The following is a 22,219-nucleotide window of genomic DNA, read 5'->3' as shown; positions in this document are numbered from 1 at the left end:
GCAAACATTCAAATGCATTAAACTACAGCTAAACTAAATGAAAATAATAGAAAAAAAACAACATTGGCACCAACAACACGTCGATGGAGATTTGTAAGTTTAAAGGTGAAAAAATATAGTTTATAATGATAACTTGATTTTAATTAAAACGGTCCACGAGCTGTGGAAATATTGGAGATAATTTTACAAGCTTACTGAGACGAGTGAAAAATATATTTAATTAACTATCTGTGCCTGCGGTTTCACCTGCGTATAATTTAAAAAAACACTAAGAGCAGACGTATAATATTTCAATATATACAACATTTTTAGGTTTATTTTCGTGTAATTTCGAGAAATTGTGTCCTTTTAAAACTAAAACTTAAATCTGTTTTTTTTTTAATAATTATTTATTATCAACTAACCGACTACATGGTTCATTTTTTGGCCCAGAGATTCATCGGAATTGCGATTCAAAGGGGAAATGCTGGTAGCATTCTTGTCACCATTCCACGATTTGTACTATTTTTGACTATTTTTAATTTTTATTTGTATTTATTTAAGGCTTTACTTCACTTTTCAAACTAACCGATTAAGTATAAATTTAATAAAACATTAAAAAAATATATATGCGACATCGAAATTAAATAACCTAACCTATAAACTTTAATTTACAAAGTTATGTACAAACCGAAAATAAATACTTATTTAATATTATTGATCATATAGATCTAAGTTCAACTTACATTGAAAGAGTCTAAATCTCTGAAACTGTCAATTTTTGAACTTTGTTTTTTTTTTCCTACAAATTTTCAATCATCGTCATTTTACAGACTATCATTTATAGGTAACTAAAGTTTCAGCCAATTTAACTGTTATTTTAGACCAATTTGTAACATTGTGCCCAAATGTCTATCTAGATTCTAGATTCTTCGTTATCGTTTTAATCGTTATGCCAAATGGTTCCATAAACGACATACTTCTTTATTAAGTAGACCTTAATTGTTTTAAAACCTTAAATGTTAAGAACATTAAGTTTTGACCGTAGTAAAATATTTATTTAAAATAAGCAACGACACCTAGCAGTAATACATTAAACTATTAACCAAGTCATATTTCGAGTTTGTCGAAGCTTACTTAAATGCTGAATCTGCCAACGCCATCTAGACTGTTATATAAAAACAATGCAATACAAATTTAATACATCTTTGAAGCGTGAGATCTAGCATGTATATTAAACACTATTTAAATTGATTTGAAAGCTCGCTTAATTCATATAACAAATATTTTTAAAATCTTTTTAAATATGAATTAATAGCTTTATTTAACATTATTAATTTAAACGCTACTGACCCAAACAAATGGTACAAAAAGCAAACTAACGCCATCTAGACAGTCCTTGTAAGCATTTATGCTAAGATGATATTCACGATGGCGGCAAATATTTAAAAATACAATATGTAGTATATATAATACAATTTTACATACATACGTATACTAATACAAACATCGTCTTACATTATTGTTACAAAACATTAATAAACCAGTATTTTTAATTATAATTTTTGTACTCCTACTTTGGTAAAATCATTACCAAAATAATTATACATTTAAAAGAAAAAAGTGTTTCACTGACATTTAAACTACTTTGAGTGCCTCGTTGGTCTAGTGGCTATATGTAAGGCCGCAAACCCGGCGGTGTTGGGTTCAAATCCCAGGTCGGGCCCATAAAAAGTTATTGAGTTTTTCAGTCGTCCTTAATCTGGAAGTCCCGGCGTCGAGCCCGGAGTCTGGAAGTTGGAAGTGTGTGCCTCCCGTGACTTACGGAGTGTTCCTCGAAAAGCACGTAAAGCCGTTGGCCCTGCGCCTGAACTCTTTCCGGTCGTGTTAGATTGCCGTCCCATCGGATTATAATAGTTAGGGAATAGAGAATGCACCTGTTTTTGTGCACACACTTGTGCACTATAATATGTCCTGCGCAGGTGCCTAATCTCTCTTAAGATTGGCCGCCGTGGCCGAAATCGGTCTGGAGAACGTTATTATGAAAACTATACGTGTTGTATAAGTTTATTATTTTACTTTTCGTATACCTTTTTAAAATAATACCCTGTAATTTCATTTATAATCGAAACAAATAAAATATGTTATAAAAACAATTAAACTATGACTTTCGCTTTGCATACAAATACAAATTGGGAGACGTGACTTTAACAAATTTTAGGTTAAATTATATTTTTTGTTCGAAATTTATCTTTCATGTCCAATTCCGAACTATATGATATTGATGACAAATTGACGTATTGTGGTACTTACCTTACGGGCTAGCACTAAATCCTACGATAAATTAAATGTCTACCTTTTGGTTTGTCAAAAGATACTTAGATGACAAGTGTAACTTGATCTTTGTAATTTCAAGATTAAATATACTGAAGTCTACGAGTAGGTATATGCAATAAGTCAATGTAACTGCAAAAAAATCATCATCATTCTTTGTTTCTGTATTCCGGATACCGCTGACGTAACCTGGAAATTGTTTCGCCTGAAAAACTATCGTAATTTATTGGCAATTACTATTTAATTACTTCTAATATTATTTGTATCTTGTGTTGTATTTTGCGATAAGCGCGAATGGAATAATCGTTTGGTGTTAATACGTATTATGCTATAATGTTTGCTTATATAATGCATGTCATGGAACTCCTTAACCGTAAATGAATTTAATTGTTTGTTTATTGTCTGTGGTTTTTTATTGTGTTGTAATAAATGTGTTAATTTTGTTTTTGCACAGTGTTACCTGATAATTATTTGTATTTTTCTTTTACGATTCCTAAATAATCTGAAATACTTAAATTAATCTATCCGAAGCATTCAATAATCCAAAATAATTTAATAACTCCAACCGTATCTGAAACCGGTAAAATATTATTAATATATCCGTATCCTTACCTAGATCCGAATTTCACAGACATAACATCACTGATATAATTAAGTGTGTTATTAGAAAAGTGATATCTCTGCATCCATAGTTCATTTTAATTATGCTTTACATGTGTACAAAGATACATACATGCATATACTTACGTTAATACAAACATACATACATACATACATACATACATACATACATACACACACACAATCATATTCACATACTTACATGGATGCGTACAAAGATACATTTAAACATAAAATACAGCATTTTTAACTGTTTTCAAGTAATCATAAAAACAAATTTATTTAGAATTGATTACACACAAAAAGAAAACATACATATACTCCTTAATAGCATTTTCCGCTTAGGTGATATTGAGTTTTGCGACAATATTAATTTAAATGCCAAAAAACATAATTTTACACTATCAATCGATTAATTTTAGATTATTTTTACCTCTCATTTACAGCTGTCGGCTTCAAGCGCGCCGATATTTATTCACGTAATTATGTAAAATATTTCAAGGATAAAAAACAGTTTCCTGTGTAAAAGATATAACTTAATTTTTATCTTAACTTAAAGACTTTCAAATGAAATATTTTATAATTTCGTGTTAATCAACGCTCAGGGAATTTTATATTAAGCATGTATTCAGTAAGCCATTATGGGTTAGTATAAAACGCAGTGGCGTTTTCACATACTGTGTTTATAAGTGTTCTCGTGCTTGACAGTGTTGGTGAAACAATCTAAAATATTGGTATTTAATTCTACTTCCCTAGTATCCGCAATAGTGCAGTATATTATAAGCTTCGAACTTTTCCAGGTCACGAACAAGAGGAGAGGTCTTCGCGCAACAATAGGACATTTACGGGCTGTTATATTAAGTCCATACATATGAAATTGGCGTTTTGTACGGGAGAAATGAGGAAGAAAGCTGTAGTGAACGACACTGGCGCTAGTCCACCAAACACTCACAAGTAACTTTTTCTGAGTCAATTTTCGTTGGGTCTCCAGGGTTCAGCCATTGCGAGAGCGCTTCCGTTTATCGTACAGTGTCCACTTTTCATCAGAAGTAATGATTCGATTTAAAATCCCTTCATTATTGTGTCGGTTGAGCAAAGTAACACAGCAGTCGACGCGTGTTTGCAAGTTCGATTCACTCAATTCATGAGGTATCCATCATTCAAGTTTTTTTACTTCCCGATTTGCTTCAAGTGGATTAATACAATTTTGTCACTTACCCCGAAGCCTGCAGCTATCTCTGAAGTCCGATCCGTTTCCACAATAGTCTTTAATTCTTCATTTTCCACTTTGGTCTCCGGCCGTCCAATTGGTTGGTTTTGAAGGTCGAAATTTCCAGAAAGAAAACGTTGAAACCAAAAACGTGCCGTGCTTTATTTTGCGACACCAGCGCCGTACACATCATTAATCCTTCGAGCTGTTTCTGCAGCACATATAAGATATTGTTGTGTTCCGGTTTGAAGGGTGAGTGAGCCAGTGTAATTACAGGCACAAGGGACATAAAATCTTAGTTCCCAAGGTTGGTGGCGCATTGGCTATAAATGATGGTTGACATTTCTTACAATGCCAATGTCTAAGGGCGTTTGGTGACCACTTACCATCAGGTGGCCCATATGCTCGTCCACCTTCATATTCTATAAAAAAAAAAGCACTGGTGCCACGGTAGAACTCGTACTCGTAAATATACCGATATTTCACGTTTTCCATTATGCGATAATAAGCGACGCCAAAGAAAAAAATAATAAGGAAAAAACAAATGAATGACTGTTTTCAAAACTTGAATTTGGAATTCTTAACCAAAGATATTTCAGATCAAAATGGTCAGTACGACAAAACGCTAATTTCATATGCAAGGACCTAAAATTATTGGCCAAGCTTTCTTTATGCTAGCGTCGCGTCACCGTCCCGTCCGCTGTCTCCATATGATCCATATTTTACTAGGTTATTTCTTCTTTTGTTTGTAGGTAATTTGAATATTTATTCAATAATCATATCGTGCACATAGATAGCTAAGCATTCTGCTTAACATACAAATTATTTTAAATGTTTCTTTGCATAAAAACGAAATATAAATAAAGGTTATTGTGAATTATTAAATTTAAATATTTTAGGCATCGCAATATTAATTAGGAATTTTGTAGACAAAAAAATCTGTTTATATTTTATTGAAATATATTTTGTTGAAAAAAGCAACATCTTTACAGGAATGAGAAATTAAAATAATTATGTTATAGACATTTATTTACATACACAAATATTTAAATATATGTTCTAAGTTATTTTATTACGATTCTCACAGTGAAATCAATTTTACACTAATTTAAATATATTACAATATAATAATTAAATGAATAAATAAATCAATTTTCATTTAATAGTATTCTTGTACAATATACCTAATCGCAACCGAAAAGATTCCCGAAGCCACAGCTGTTGCGTGAATATTACATTCCTCTTCGGATCCATTCTCATATCTTGTATTAAATCCGAATCTTCGGCCGTCAACTGAGCTTATCCTTTCTGAACTAGTAGGTGTAGTACCAAAGCATCCTAGAGGTTTTTGAAAGTATAACATATGTTGTAGCCAGCTACGTCGTAGGAATTGAGCGTGCCCATCCAGCGAACAAAGACACACTAAAACATTGAAATTTTAATTTTAGTCTCATTAGTTTAGCCTTAGTTTCAAATTCCAATTTGGGCCAAAAAAAAGGTTAAAAAGTAATTAGATAAGGGTGTTTCCGTCAGGAACAGCTCGAAGTTTAAAAAATGGCAGTATCTATACAGACAGACAATTCATCTGTGAACACATTTTTGCACTATTATTTCTTATGCGCCATTTATTAATTCCCGTTGAGAATGTCATCATTGCTAAAAATCAGTAAGAAGGATACCACTATCAGACTGGCTCAATTACCTTATATACAAACACTATGGTAACGTGAATAGCTGTTTTTGCTTGTTTACTAGCTCAAACAACTATACGAGTAATGTAACACAAATCTAAGTCTAAAAATACTTACTAATTTCCATCATCAAATCGGCAATTTCATATTTGTTCATCGCTATGTATTCCACTTCAGCGTATGCCATTGAACAGTATTTATACTTTAGAGCCTTATCTTGTTTTGGCGAGAGTATAGAACAGCCGCGTCCTAGATCAGCCACTAATAATAACAACAATCTGAAATCACAAAGGGATTCATGTTTCAGATACTTATTCTAATTTAAATAAACTACTACAAGCTCTTGACAATTCTTAAGTGCTAACAACTATTTAGAATGTCGTTAGCACAGACATCTCTGTGGTACTGGCACAATGAATATAATGTCTTAGATTCTATTGTTGGCTGCGCGTTGACCTGTGTAAAGAATAATCGAAGTTGATCACTCGTTGGTAGTATAAAAATACTAGATACGCAAGTCTAAAATGCATATTTTTGTTTATTTAAAAAAAAAGATATAAGTATGATTTTAAAGTTAAAGTAAAAGAGAATCACTACAGCTACAGTCTACGATATCTACATAAATCTTAATATCTTAATATCTTGGTTCCTAGATAGAGACATTTAAATATTACATTGTATTCGTATAAAAGTTTAATCATAATGTATTCTATTCTATTTCTAGTTTGGGCTATACTATATTGTTATACATTATTCTAAGTTGGCCTGTCAGAAATTAGTAATGAGTTTCTGCGATAGAGATAACTAACAAGTTAAAAAAAGCGCATTTACGATTTCGAAAAAAGTAGATTATTAATTATCCTTATTATTTATTGTTTTTTCTTTGCCGTTAAACTTAGACTTTGCGTAAGATATAAAATAAGCATTGCTGTGCTTAAGAATAAAATATGCGTTATAAATAGGAAATTAAATCTATCAAAATGTATGTATATATAGATGGCCCAGTGGTAAGAACGCGTGAATCTTAACCGATGAACGTGGGTTCAAACCCGGGCGAGCACCTCTGAATTTACATGTGCTTAATTTCTGTTTATAATTCATCTCGTGCTTTTCGGTGAAGGAAAACATCGTGAGGAAACCTGCATGTGTCTAATTTCATCGAAATTCTGCCACATGTGTATTCTACCAACCCGCACTGGAGCAGCGTGGTGGAATAAGCTCCAAACCTTCTCCTCAAAAAAGGGAGATGAGGCCTTAGCCCAGCAGTGGGACATTTACAGGCTGTTACTGTACTGTACTGTATGTATATAAATTGATTATTTCATTTTAGATTATATTGTTATAATGTGTGTTATTTGATTGACATGTTCTTAATTGAAAACTTTTTGTGTTAATGGCATTATGAAATTATTGCATGTTTTCTCAAAATTAATAACTACATAACTGTACCATTAAATATATTATAGTAAGTAAATATATGAATTGTAAATGTCTTACCTATGAGTTAAGGCGTAACCAAAATTGTTCCCTTCAGTCAACATTTCATAGCATGAATCTTCTAAAGAACATCTCGATTGGGAACCTTTATTAATTATGTTACTTGAGGACAGCGACACCAGGCACGAGTCTAATAATAATAATAAATAAAATTTTAGTCATATTTTCTGTTGGACTTTTAAAACATTTTTTTGCTAATTTATCAAGTACCTGAAAGTTCTGGGTTCGGCGTCCATTTCTCTTTATCCTTGACGTCTTGTAAATAATACTCCCATGGTGGATATATATCTTCTAATTCATTTAAATTATAAGATTTTAGATCCGTTATAACCAAATTCTTTAAACGATTAACCCACTGCGTATTATTTGTAAGTAATGTGAGTACTAAAATTAAAATATATAATTAAATTAAAATGATATTTCTCAAACATACCTATAATAATATTTACCTACAAATACATAAATAAACATTTACATTTACATCACTTCATCAGCAACAACATAATAAAAATTTAATAAGAAATTTGTGTTGTAAATATTTTTATTAAAATGTTTTTATTTTTTTATTTTGTCAGACTAAAACAAAAGTATGTTCCGACTTAAAAATGCCAATTAAACCGCTAAACAAATTTAGCTTTTTTATAAATTTAAAAAAATTATGACAAATAAATATTTACCTTGCTGAAATTCTGTTGTCTTATAAGCTGTATTATGCTTAGTTGATATTTTAAATTCTTTTAAATTATTTTCATTCATGCTAATAATTTTTCTTAGCTTTGTTTTAATTGTATATGGTAGATCCACTTTTTTCCTAAGAATACTTTTAAAGTTCACTGAAAATATATGATATTATTTACATTTTATAGTTAGCTCTCAATTATATAAATCATAACTTTATATCAGTGAAATGTTAATATTTATAAAATTTATATAAGCTTTGGTATAGAGACAAAACAATAAAAATATAAATAAAAATATAATTAATACTAAAACAATGCAAAATAACTTGACCACCCATGCTATGCGTAACGCATTCGTAGCAAATGTAACAACTTATTTTTTGCATGATTTGAAAAAGTTCAAAGCTTTAGGCCTTTAAAAAATATTAGGTTGTAGTAAGTTAAAATAATGGCTTAGGTTTAAGTTTGTTTTATCTTCAAATTTACTAATTATACAAAAAAATTAAAGTTACGCAAATCAAATAACATTTTCATAATTTTTGCACTCTTTAGTTATATTTTAAAGTTATTCTTACCGTTGGCCAAAAATATACCAAAAGCTAAATTTACATCGATTTTGTTTACGTTTTCAGAACAATATATAGTAGTTAATTCTATTGTTTTTAAATATTTCAGTAAGTATTTTTCTAAAGGTAATTCATGAGCCCTTAAACTTATCATATCATTATTTATTTTATTAAATTTTGCAGATAAATGAAAGAAATTTTGATAAGTAAATAGACACAAAAATATTTGAATACACTGGAAACGTAACATTATAGTTTTTAGTCAAGCGAGGCTTATAGACAAGACGACAACTTGTCGTTCGAGGAGCAAATGCCAACTGGCTATTTTTACAGATTGTCTTGGCTTTTATTTATCAACAGCGGGACAATACACAATGCGATTTGATACAGGTAAATTAGTACAGCGATTGAAATACAATTAATTTAAAACTAGTCTTTGAGTTTTACCATCTTTATAATTATTCACTAAGCTAAAACTTAATTATTGTATTATATTAAATTCATTGTCACTACAACATAATATTTAAATCTTAGACCATTTCTATGTATAAGCGTTTATGCAACAAAAATATCAAAACCCTATGAAACGAATATATAAAAACAAATTCGCAACTTTTTATAAAATTTCTGTGATATGGTCTTAGTAAATTTAAATCTTAACTTAAATAAAATACAATGATGAATAATGCCAATGACTATGAGCGTTGGTGACCACTTACCATCAGGTGGCCCATATGCTCGTCCACCTTCCTATTCTATAAAAAAAAAAAACTTGAGAATTGTCAAGAGCTTGTAGTAGTTTATTTAAATTAGAATAAGTATCTGAAACATGAATCCCTTTGTGATTTCAGATTGTTGTTATTATTAGTGGCTGATCTCCGCCTCCCTATACTAACAATAAATTTAATTATTTAATTGGACATTATGTAATATGCCCGGTATTTTGAAAAATATTCTGAAACCCCCATAAAATTTTAATATTTTTAACAGGATGCCGTGATCAACTTTACCAAAGGCGCTGCTGAGTCCATCTCAAGACAACTCATGAGATTTAGAAAAATCGGAGACATAAGTTATTAGATTTATAACAGTGGATTTTATTTACAGAATCCACCTGTGATTTGTCAATTAGGTGTTTAGTATAATTACAATATAATGACATATATTATAATACAGGATAGACCATAATCAAGATTGAAATTGGCCGATACTTTTGAATATTATTATTTAATTGAACAGTTATTACACGAAAAAAATCATACATTGTTAAAAAATATTTAGGACAAATACCTAACATTTCTTGCATCACGTCTGAAAATAAAAAAAAAAAAATTTATGCTTTTTCATTGCAATTTGATAAAAGATAGTTGTTTGTGTGATGAATGAAATCTAAAAATGGTTATTACAAGCAATATTAGCTCCCAGTTTCTAGATCAACTAAGTGTGTGCAAGCCCGTCTGGGTAGATGCTACTAACTCATCAGAGAGTCTACCGCTTTACAGCATTATTTAATATTGTTGCATTGCGGTTTGAAGAGTGGGTGAGCCAATGTAACTACAGGCAAAAGGGACATAACTTCTTAGTCCCCAAGGTTGGTGGCGCAATGGCGATGTAAGAAATATTAACTATTTCTTACATCGCTAATGTATATGGGCTGTGGTGACCACTTACCATTAGAAATCCCATTTACATATAACATAAAAAGGTTAATATCTCTTAACGTCCTCTATAATTAAGAAGTCCTGTTTTAACAGCATTAGGTTATTTTATGTTATTTTTTTTTAGTTGGCTGGCAAAGTTGAATAACAGATAATATTATGAAATGATCCAAAGTTATTTTACAAAATAAGTTAAAAACGCAGAATATGTAAAAAAAAAAATACGAAAATTACTGATGTAAATAACAAATAAATCATAATCTTGGAATTGCTTCGAAGGAAAATAGAAAGTAATACTTTGGATCAAGCTTATGTAGAAAAATAGATGTAATTTGCATGGCTCAACGTAAATAATTGCGGTCTTAAGCTGCGCTCCAGGCGACTTGCGATTGCCTCCAAAGGTTTCAATTAAATTCGAAAAATTCTATGAAATGTAGTAATTGAGGTGATTTTATAACAACAGAAAAAGTTTATATATTTTTAAATTTCTATTTTATCTATTTGAATAGAATAATATATGAAGCTACCTAACTTCAACTATAATTTGTGTATTTTTATTTCAAATACAGTAATGTATATAGATAATTATAAAAACATTGCGTCATTGATTTGTGACTTGTTGAAACTCCTGATTGGTGGATGCCAATCCGGGTAAGGGCTTCGACTTCTAGCTCGGGTTTCTTAATCGGGATTCTAAGTAGTTACCTATGTAGGTCTAGTAAATTCGCAGGGTTTTTTTGAATATTCGTCAGTAGTCAGTCGTTGCAAAAAATGTAAGCAAATTTACATCGACCGAATCAGTTATAATTTTTTAAGTTAATTTGGACAGATGAAGACAAAGCACACGCATTTTATTTGTACTAGTGACCACAATAAATAAATAGCAATATTTCAAAAACTACATTATCCTAATCTCCAGTGTTGTCTTTTCACTAGATACTCGTATTTATCAATAGTATCACAACAGATCACATTTTACACCTAAAATCTATTAAGTTTTGTTTACTTTAACAACTTTTAATTTCCATGTAAAATGAACAAAAAATAATTAGAAAAATTTATCTTTTTTTATCAGAAATCTCTTTTTTCTGTAACATTGGCCAACGTACATTGTTGTTGGGGGTCCAGGTACAACATTGAAACATTTTCTTGTAACAAATTTCATCAATATACCTTAAATTATTGATGTTAGCTTCGAACAGCTAGGTATACCATAAATAAACAGGCACAAATTAAAGTGCAAAAAAAAATCATCGATATAGCGCCGGCGAATCATAGTTAATCGACTGTATCACGGCGAGTGCTCTGAAGAATTATTCTCTCTAATTCCTGCTTCCCCCTTCCTTCTTAAGTCCACGCGAACTGGTTCTCGATGTCACCGCCTAACTGTGACATCAATTCCATCGCGCACAAAGAAATTTGGCCACTCAGATGGAGTAGAGTCATTTGCCATCCCGGGGCATATAAAAAAAAAAAAACCCTTGTAGACCTTTTGTAAACTAAATCCTCCCAGTACTTGACTTAAGGTAATAAACAAAAAGATTAAAAATACAAATAGGTAAATACTTATTTTTCTACATTTAAGTTATGCTTTTATTTACATGTTACTATTAAAAAATAAATGTGTTATGTGCATAATAAATATTAAAAAAAAATATAAATTCAATGTTCATGAATTGGAACAAGTAAGATCCGGATCGCAAAATCGTGATATTGCCATTTTAGAAAAGTTGCATATCAATGATTTTTTTTCTATTAATTTTTTAATCACAGACTTAACTGTACGTATAGTAACCAATTAGTTATAATTATTGTATAGAAATATTAAGAATGACAAAAAAAAAACAAGTTTACCCGGCGTGTTGCTCGACCTTGATAAGACCGAGACGATGTTCAACAGGCATGTAGAGTCGCAACCGATATATCTGGATTAGTTCATACAAGTTCTAATTTATTTGCTGAGTATTAGAATATCTTCATCAAAATATCGACTACACCTTGATGGCGAAAGCTTACAATCTGGCATAACATACAGTTATGCCAGATAAACTAACTAACTAAACTATATACCTATTGTGGGACTAGTCCATACATTAGCGGGTAAAAATGGCAGTGGGTTTAAATACATCGAAGGGTCGATAGTCATTGAAATGGATGGTACTAAAGGCTAAAACATGTGGCTGCTCCGTTCAGATGGACCGATGACTTAAGGAAGATAATGGACTGAATAACCCGACTGAATGCGGAAGGCACAGAAGTGGGAGGTTGGGCGCACCAAAGCAGAGTCTAATGTTTTTCTATTTCTTGCAGTTCCATTATGTACAAAAGGATGGTATTCATTTTAATTTTAAATTATCAAGAGATAAAAAATATATATAAATACGTCTGAATTTAGTTTTATTATGTTTTTAACTAAAAATAATACAGTTTATTAATTTAATTTAAAGTCAAAAGAGCATTCATAACGTAACTAAAGAAAAACTTCTCAAATCCAATGTCATTAATAAATATAATCGTAATTCTTGTTTATGGGTGGCAACTAGCGAAATTAATATATTCTCTTTAGTGGCAGCTCTGTAGTCTATAATACAAAATCGAAGTACCTACTTAAATATTACCTATTGTTTATTATCTATGGTCAAAGTTCGGATTGACAACCATTTTGAAGTATCATCGTCTGATTGTTGTCGTTACTTTCATATAATCTAGTGTAAATAACAATGGGTTTAGCCACTGTAATAGAGAATGAAGCGCATTTTCAATCTGAAATGGCTAATGCGGGCACAAAGCTAGTTGTTGTAGATTTTACAGCGACTTGGTAACTATAACCTGACTTAACACAAATCTACATCCATAATCCTCTAGTCATCGTTCGAAGTATCTGTTATGTTCACTTAACTTTTTTAGGTGCCCACCGTGTCAACGAATTGCACCATTTTTCGAACAACTTCCAGCTAAATTTCCCCGAGCAGTGTTTCTGAAAGTAGACGTAGACAGGTGTGCTGAAACAGCGAGTGCTCAGGGTATCAGTGCTATGCCTACCTTCATATTTTACAGAAACAGAGTGAGTTTATATTTTCTGTTCATTTCTTAAATTTTAATTTTTAAAATTTGCAAATGATAAATTTATGAATTTTCTACTTTCTATACAGTAATGTATCTATAAATTAAATAATATCTGTTTTGTAGACAAGGATCGATAGACTACAAGGTGCAGATGTTGCTAGCTTAGAGAATAAAGTGAGACAGTACTATGGCACGGAAGACGCTGGTGATGATGACAATGCTGTTGCAGGACATGTAATTTTTTTTGTCTACTGTACTTGATTAAAACTTAAAAAATATTTGACATAGTATTAAGCATATAATATTTACATAATATTAAAAATTATAGTGATCACAGTTATCTAAAAATTTAAAATAAGAACAAATGTGTAAAACAATAATGCATTTTATACTGCAAAAAAGGAACTGAAAACATTTTTACAGCAGAGATGAATCTTTCTTGAATGACAAGTTCTCTGTTTGTCTTAATTTTTATTCAAATTTTATTAATAACATAGAATTGTACTGAGATTTTTCAACCTAACACTAACATCCCAATAATAACATTTAAATCCATAAAAAAGTACTCTTTAATACTTTTTTATGGATTTAAATGTTATTACATGAAGCTATAAAATAGTTGTTTTTCAGATGGACTTGGGAACTTTTATTGTAAAGAATGAATGTGAATGTCTGAATGAAGCTGATGACCACCCCTTAGCCCATTGTCTAACCAGTGGGGGAGGATACCTGGCTAGTGATTGTGATGAACAACTTATCATTAACATTTCATTTAATCAGGTAATCTCTCATTTTACTGTCCTTTTAACTACTTTATTATGGTTTCTTTATCCTTATGTGCTCATTAAGTAATAGTAAAAACAAAATTTCAAATTACCTTATACATAACATAAATCTACCTAATTGAAATTCTTCAATGTTGATATATATAGTCACTTATTTAAATTAATTCTATTTGTTTCTCTTACTTATCTTCTTAAGTATTACTTATTAGTATTTTTTTATTGCAAATATATATATATATACTTTATTTATATATATATATATATACTTTTTTGTTTTGTATAATTTATGTATGAATTTTAATTTTTTGTAATTTTGTTGAATCTTAAAGGTGGTGAAACTTCATTCTCTGAAAATAAAAGGCCCCAGTGACAAAGGGCCCAAGGTTGTGAAAATCTTTATCAATCAGCCGAGGACACTCGACTTTGATCAAGCTGCTGGTAATGCATCAATACAAGATTTGGAGTAAGTAATATAATTGTCTTATGTTAATATAGACTGTACTATGTGCTACCTATTATTATTTATTAATGGTCTTTGTCTAAAGTAGAAAAATGTTAATTTTACAATAACATCATAAAAAATTTTGTAGTATTTCTTATATTAAACTTTTATTCTTTCATATCTTTTGCAGGTTAACTCCAAATGATTTAGAGGGAAATCCGATTCCTGTAAAATTCGTAAAATTCCAGAGTGTTCAAAACATTCAGTTATTCATAAAAGATAACCAGTCAGGCGGAGAAGTAACTCAGATTGATCATCTTGCTTTCTATGGCTCACCCATATCTACAACTAACATGGGTGAATTTAAACGTGTTGCGGGAAAAAAGGGGGAGAGTCACTAGCCCAGACTTTTGCAGTGTTGTCATTAGTTTATTTCCTTGAAGCAAAACATGCATTTTATTTAATTAAAAAATATATATTTAGAAAAATATTATTTCTAAACTATAAATTTTTTGCTTTAGAATTTTAACTTTATTATGGCTTCAGGAAAAAACTAAGACAACATATTGCAAGTTAACATGAAAGACTACTTCAAAAGTGTGGTAGTTATAAATTAAGGCTAAGTGGGCAAATATTAATATGTGTTTAGATTTAAAAATACTCTTGGTAATATAATTATTGTTCTTACTGTGTCAAATATATAACAGTCATAATATATTGTCATATATGTATCTTGTACTTGTGATACATTATTATAATAATGGTTACATTATAAATTAGATGAATTCGGAAATACAGCAATTTGTAAATTAAATAAATAAAACATGTAATGTCTTAATATTATTTTTATTTATATATACATTAGTCCTGCTTTAATTCATATATTTGTATATAAGCTTCAGTGAGAGTGATCATTTGAGGTAAAATACTTGTTACATGAAGATCTTGCATTTCATACCTGTAACATAATTTTAGTAAATAATTGTATAATTTATTCAGATTTTAAACACATTGATCCTTTTTTGTTTTAATTTGGACAGTGTTTTATAAAGCAGTTATATTGTGAACAAAGTAGATGCAACTAGAAATATCAGCTAGAACAAAAAAAAAATGCTATGTGGAAGTTTAAAATATTAATAAATAGTAAAAAAAGTATCTTTGTTTAAATAAGCAGACTTTTCCCTAAATATTCATTTATAAAATGTTGCTGTATCACATAAAAATTAATTTGATGTAACTGATTATTTAACTTTACTTCATTCATTATGTATTACAAAAAGCTACAAACTTAGTTTATAGTCAAACAAAAGTGCTTTACAATTAATAAAACTGATAACATAATTTTTAATGATCTCAATAAATATGTAAGTAATTATAAAGACAGCAACTTACCATTGTTGTGTGGGCGTGTGTAAAACGTGAGCCCTATATGTGCCTTTTTCTGGAGTACCATCATGCACTATATTGCCAACTAACTCGTATGTCGTCTTTCCATTATGCTTCTCTTTTATTTCTGGTGTTAAGATATCACCAAAATCAACATTTCTGCAAATACGACATTTAGAAATTATTTTTTTATGAACGAAACTTCTATTAGTAATTTTTTTTTATTAAGTACATACTTAACAGGAAAGTTCACAACAGTAGGATTCTTTTCAACAAAAAATGTGTTCTTTGTAAACCTCTTGATATACAATATCAAATATGGTGGAAGTTGAGTAATTTCAAATCTCTTCAAAAAGTTTTCCTTATATGTTTTATACTCTTTGGATGTTTGCCCATTAAACTTAGACAGAAGTTGATACAAATTAACCTGTTAAAAGAAAAAAAAAATAGAATAAAAAATAGAATAAAAAATAGAAAAAAAAACAATATTACTCTTAACATGAACAGGTATGTACCTGAGGAATAATATTTTCTCTGAATTCATCTGTAAAAAGTGGTGTTGGTGGTAAATCACAAGTCAAATAAAGGAATGGTGACTCAGTTATCATCTCAGAGTATTCTTCACTATTTAGATCTACTTTAGCTGCATCATCTGCATCTGGCGGTGGCAACTTCCTGTAAATAAAAAATAATAATAATCAAGATGTTTCAGTTTTGTGACAGTTTTTTTTTTAATTTATTTAACCCTTTATTCACCACATTACATAGTTTAAAAATAAGCCAAAAGAAAAATAATCTTACTTCCTAGATTTCCTAAACTAGGTATGAATAAAACAAAATGTAATATTTCAAAATTGCTCATAGACATGTAATTGTCAAGAAAGTTATTAAAATTGTAATTATTTATGTATTTCTTACCTTGTATATATTCTCATATGACCAAGAAAGGACTTGTATATAATAGAACTATTTGGTTTCTTTGTTCCATTAAGAGCAATGTGTAAGGAATTTAGAAACCATGAAAGAAAATCAATTGGATCACCTGTAAATATAAATATAAGCATAAAATATTTATATTCTGCCTAATTTATATATAAAAGTTTTATTGTAAATAAGTATTTTATAAATTAATTATTTTACATTTGAACTTACTCTGTTTTATAAACTGAAATTTTTTCTTGGACCAAAGCACTACAGCTTGTAGCATTTCATGCGGTGAAACATGTGCTTTAAATGCTCTAGGATTCCAAAGTTTCCGTAAGAGCTCTCCAAATCTTTGCACTAGCAAGAATGATGAATCTCCTGGTGGCCTTTTCACACCAGCATAATTCTCTTCTCGCAAAAAATAATTACGAAGCGGTCGAACTTGTGACAAACACTTTAAAAAATAAAATTATTTTATTCTCACTGTTTTTGTCATTGAATGCCTTGTTGGTCTAGTGGCTACATTTAAGGTCAAAGACCCGGAGGAACAAAGCACGAAAAAACCATTGGTCTTGCGCCTAAACTCTTAGGTTGTGTCGGATTGCCATCCCTTCGAATTAAAAGAGTTAGGGAATAGAGAGTGCACCTGTGTTTGCGCATTCACTTTTGCACTATAATATGTCCTGCGCAGTTGGCTAATCTCTCTTGAGATTGACCGCCGTAGCCGAAATCGATCTCAAAAATGTAGTTTAAGCCCAAATGTAGTATAATAAATGTCCATAGTCCACAAAGTTCTTTATTTCAAGCTTAATGATGCAACTTTGTGGACAAACAAACCAACTATACCACAAGTATAATAATTCAATTTAATTGGTACTTACTAATTTTTTGCTAAGAATAGTTTTATGCTTTATACTTTTTGTCTGGATTGGTAATGTGCAAAGCTAGACTGGCCTAATTTTCCAAGTGCTGTATAAACCAAAACATAGTTATGGAAAAAAAAAAATTCTATTTTATTATATATATATATACCTGTAATATTACATTGCAGTAATCATTAGCCTTGATGTTATTAAGACCAACAATACCCGGCATATACATTGTACCGTCTATTGCCCTAGACATTTTTGTGCTCTGATCCAGCTGCTTTATCTGGTCCGGTGTGAAGATTGGATTCAACACATACTTGATATCATTTAAGGAGGAATCTGTAATGATTATTTTGCATTGTTATTTATATAAAATTTATTTTTTGGTAAATATTACATAATTTTGTAGACATAGATAAAAACTTTTAACTTTTTCAAAATAATTAACTGGAGATATTTTGCATATTTATGATTTCAAAATAAATTCTGTTTATTTAGTTTTTTATTAAAATATAATAATTTATTTGTATATTCTATTGCATAGAATGTTGCAGTGAACTATTACACTATGAATAAACAACCATTTAAAAAAATTATTGAAACTAAGAAACTAATAGGATTAGGAAGCTTAAAAGGAAGAGAAAAGAAAGGATTGACATTAATATTGTTTTCATAATTACCTATGACTTCATAATTGTCTGGCAAACAGTAGAATTTTAAAGTATGCAAATTAAGAAAGACATGATGACTCTCAGCCACTGAATGTGTATAGGCATGTGTGTTGGTACCTCTCCCCTTAAAGGTGAAACAATAAAAGTCTTCATTTTATATATAAAAAATATTTCATAAGGTGTTTTATGTTAAAAACTTTAAACACCTGTAAAATATATTACTGACCAAAAGATTTATAGTTAGAAATTATTATACTTATTTCGAACTGGTTCCACTTCGACAACAATTTATTTTATTGAAAATATATAAAATTATCTGCAAGTTTTTAATTAACTTAAGTAAATTAAATTCATATTAACTGAATTCAACTTCCCTACCAATAGATATATTAATAGTTTAAAACATACCTGGAAATATTTACCACACACCAGACAAGCATACACATTTATCCTGGTAAGAGATACTGAACATAGTTTTTCAAAATCAAAATCCAATACATGACGGTTTATTGTATCCAAATAAGGGCATTGAATTGAAGTTATTGAGTTTTTAATGGGCAGTTCTGAAAAACCAAAGGCAAAATACAATTTATTGTTGTATAGGCATTCAAACTTTAAAGGTTAGTTTATGTTTACCTGAAAAGTCTATACCATTTTCGTCATTGCTCAGTTTTCTTTTTTTAGTTCTCTCTTCATTCATTATAATATCGGTCAATACTATTGGTTTCAGTAAAATAGAATTGATATTTAATATTTCGGAGTAGAACTTAATCCACTTTACTTTTTAAATATTCAAACTCAACTAGACTTACAAATGTCAATTTGTTGTCATATAGTACAGCTATAGACATTATGCCAACGACTTGCTATTAATTATAGATATAAAACTGGTATACACAGTCAATTACCATATACCTGCCACCCACACGGTAGCACTTTGGGTGTCGCGTAAATTAATAAAATGTTAATGTAAATTATTATAATATAAATAATTATAAATGTAATAAATTATTATAATATATATTAATTATATTTTAAAAATTTTGAACATACAATCAATTGATATTTTTCAATACTAACTATAAAGTATAACAGCAATACTTGTATTGTTGTGTTCTGGTTTAAAGGGTGAGTGAGCCAGTGTAATTACAGGCACTAGAGACATAACATATTAGTTCCCAAGGTTGGTGGCGCATTGGCGATGTAAGCGACGGTTAACATTTACAATGCCAATGTCTATAGGCTTTGGTCACCACTTACCATCAGGTTGCCCATTTGCTCGTCCGCCTACCTATACTATAAAAAATATAAAAGTAGAGAACAAGAATAAATAAATAAGTAGAGAACAGTTTAAGAATCTCATATTCTCAATAAGTAAGTTATAGAAAACGTCAATAGTTATAACGAGAAACGTATGGATCACAACGGAAACATGGAAAACAAAAGGAGCTATTTAAAGGAAACGATCTTTCCTTTTATTGAGTATTGAAACGTTTCAGCGAGAGTACATTTTATTTTCACTGAAATATTTTATATCGCAAGGACTATAATAATTACTTGTAACTCCATCTGACATGACACTTTCATAGTAAGGACATTTTCGTAACTTGATCTACCTTGGATATTATTTATAACAATATAACGCGAGAATTGAAGACAATAGAAGAACAAGAAAAAATTACTAAGGCAATTTCAAAATATTCCAACTATAGACGAACATTGCGTAGTACCATTCTCGAATTCGAAATCAAAAAACGCCATTAAAGACAATAATTATTGTCACTGATACATGAAGTGCTTAAATGTACAGAAGATTATTTTAATTTATTAAAAGTTTTCTATAAAGAGAAATCTCTGTTTTATTTTTCTTTGTTTTTTTCTTCTTTAACTTTGTAAATATAAAAGTTAAAATGCAACGGAATATAAATTTAATTATTTTATTAGTACTTTATGTAGTAAAACACATATTTCGCATGTATTACATTGGTAGCATTTTTATAGTGTGTACTACGGCCATAGCATTTACACAACATAAAATACATTGTTGTACTCTGTCGTTACAAGTCTTTACTTTGGTAATCTGTGGAATTTGGTCTGTGATTGACAGAGTGACAACAGAAAATTTTTGACACATCGCGAATGGTCGTTCTCGAAAATGGCTGCTTCGGGAGGAAATATAGAATGGTCTACATCAGTTAAACCGATTTTAACAGCACTTTATGGCCCATTTTTCGATAAAAATGATGCCGTAGAAATAATTCAAGCTATTATTAAAAGGTCAGTACATAACTTTCATGAGTTTATATGGTAACGCACTTAGTCATCCTTCATTATTCAGCAATCAATATTTATTTATTTATATTTCGTTGATGAAATGATATGTTTGGAAATAAGTGCTTGTTTTATTTAAGAATATTAGCATTGATTACATTATTTCTGTTTAATTATGTAGAACTAAAAATCAGATATATTTTTCTAATATGAAGGTAAAATTATAATAATTTATAGTACCTTTTCAATTTGTTTTTAACAGCGAAATTGAATTCGAAAATCATGAGGACGTCTACGATCTGTTCTACACCTGCTTTGCGTGTCTTTCAGCGCACTTTATCAGCATTAATGCTAATAATTGTAAGTACAATAATTACTATCAAAGTAGTTGTTTAACATATTTTTATTTGACTATTTCATAAACCATAAAATAACTTAAGCAGTAAGCCAAAAAATTATAAGACCTTATCATAAATTAAGCTTTAGACCAAATAATTATAAAAACTGTCTAAATACACCATACGTACAAATAATAATAACAATATTTAAGGCTATAACATTTTTATTTCATTTTTAAATAATTTTATTGTTGCTTGCTTAGTATTTATTGCTAACATATGTAACACCAATATGTAATGTTATTATTTTAATAAAGTAATTATCAATACAATTTAGTACTTGAAGTAAACCTTAGATAAAAGTATTAATAGATATATTAAATACTTGAAAGTAGAATAGTGTAATACATAGGGTAATTACTCACTAATGTGTTAATCAAAGTAAATAAGCAGTTAAGAAATATCTTTAAAGATTTCTGAATGTAAACTACCAATACATAATTTATAATATGTATAACTGGTGGTAGGGCTTTGTGCAAGCTCGTCTGGGTAGGTACCACCCACTCATCAGATATTCTACCGCAAAACAGCAATACTTGATATTGTTGTGTTCCGGTTTGAAGGGTGAGTGAGCCAGTGTAATTACAGGCACAAGGGACATAAAATCTTAGTTCCCAAGGTTGGTGGCGCATTGGATATGTAAGCGATGGTTGACATTTCTTACAATGCCAATGTCTAAGAGCGTTGGTGACCACTTACCATCAGGTGGCCCATATGCTCGTCCGCCTTCCTATTCTATAAAAAAAAAAAAAATACATTCTTAGTTATAAATATTTTTTTAAATAAAGGATTATAGCAGTTTTCTTACATAAAACATATTATATTGGTTCTTGTACAATATTATGCAATTATACTATTAAACTGTTTTTACATAGCTATAAAACATAGTTTAAATAAAAAATGATTTTTTATTTACCCAATTAGTACCAGCTGACCAGCTCAGCACAGCCCATGATGCCTTCAGAATTATGTTACGACATATTCTCAAGAAGTTTTCTCAAGCTGTCTTGACCTATGATGATTCAATTAACATGGCTGCACCCAAAGTGTCTTTTAAACAGGTAATGATTAAAAAACACATGCTATATAAAAGTTAGGATGGATTATGAACAAACAAATCTATATAAAAAAATCTATTATTTCTTATCTAGCAATACTTAGCATTGTTAAA

The 22,219-nt window shown here is 29.8% G+C and overlaps 4 protein-coding genes across 9 annotated transcripts in view; 2 read left to right on the top strand and 2 right to left on the bottom strand.

Moving 5' to 3' along the window:
• Window positions 1–5,303: 5,303 nt before the first annotated feature.
• LOC126774603 (uncharacterized) lies at window positions 5,304–9,609 on the bottom strand. Its single transcript, XM_050496176.1, has 5 exons — window positions 9,589–9,609; window positions 7,543–7,669; window positions 7,333–7,462; window positions 5,953–6,113; window positions 5,304–5,566 (listed from the first exon to the last, which is right to left on the bottom strand). Exons 1-5 carry the CDS (start codon window positions 9,607–9,609, stop codon window positions 5,304–5,306), a joined length of 702 nt encoding a protein of 233 aa, XP_050352133.1.
• A 3,223-nt stretch (window positions 9,610–12,832) lies between these two features.
• On the top strand, window positions 12,833–15,380 carry LOC126776973 (thioredoxin-like protein 1). Its single transcript, XM_050499831.1, has 6 exons — window positions 12,833–13,054; window positions 13,144–13,300; window positions 13,426–13,536; window positions 13,933–14,082; window positions 14,417–14,550; window positions 14,720–15,380. The coding sequence occupies exons 1-6, from the start codon at window positions 12,957–12,959 to the stop codon at window positions 14,928–14,930; spliced, it is 861 nt and encodes a 286-aa protein (XP_050355788.1). The 5' UTR covers window positions 12,833–12,956; the 3' UTR covers window positions 14,931–15,380.
• Window positions 15,319–19,186, bottom strand: LOC126776955 (U4/U6.U5 tri-snRNP-associated protein 2). 2 transcript variants are annotated; one of them, XM_050499818.1, is made up of 10 exons: window positions 19,016–19,186; window positions 18,788–18,942; window positions 18,389–18,503; window positions 17,872–18,047; window positions 17,068–17,293; window positions 16,834–16,957; window positions 16,431–16,590; window positions 16,152–16,342; window positions 15,922–16,074; window positions 15,319–15,487 (listed from the first exon to the last, which is right to left on the bottom strand). In XM_050499818.1, the coding sequence occupies exons 1-10, from the start codon at window positions 19,077–19,079 to the stop codon at window positions 15,391–15,393; spliced, it is 1,461 nt and encodes a 486-aa protein (XP_050355775.1). In that variant the 5' UTR covers window positions 19,080–19,186; the 3' UTR covers window positions 15,319–15,390. The 2 variants fall into 2 exon arrangements, with proteins under 2 accessions (XP_050355775.1, XP_050355783.1); XM_050499826.1 differs by having other exon boundaries at window positions 19,031–19,186.
• A 1,333-nt stretch (window positions 19,187–20,519) lies between these two features.
• The window catches only part of LOC126775285 (E3 ubiquitin-protein ligase UBR4), a 40,791-nt gene continuing 39,091 nt past the window's right edge, over window positions 20,520–22,219 (top strand). For 4 of the 5 annotated variants that reach the window (XM_050497125.1, XM_050497142.1, XM_050497116.1 and 1 more), the window contains exons 1-3: window positions 20,526–20,656; window positions 20,913–21,010; window positions 21,973–22,109. In XM_050497125.1, coding sequence (XP_050353082.1) covers window positions 20,535–20,656; window positions 20,913–21,010; window positions 21,973–22,109 — 357 coding nt within the window. In that variant the 5' untranslated portion in view covers window positions 20,526–20,534. Of the gene's footprint in view, window positions 20,657–20,912; window positions 21,011–21,972; window positions 22,110–22,219 lie in introns of all 5 variants that reach the window. The other variant, XM_050497107.1, reaches the window with a different exon arrangement.

The sequence above is a fragment of the Nymphalis io genome, chromosome 2 (genome assembly GCF_905147045.1).
Source record: "Nymphalis io chromosome 2, ilAglIoxx1.1, whole genome shotgun sequence".
Lineage (NCBI taxonomy): Eukaryota > Metazoa > Arthropoda > Insecta > Lepidoptera > Nymphalidae > Nymphalis > Nymphalis io.
This window is presented reverse-complemented; position numbering and strand designations above follow the sequence as displayed.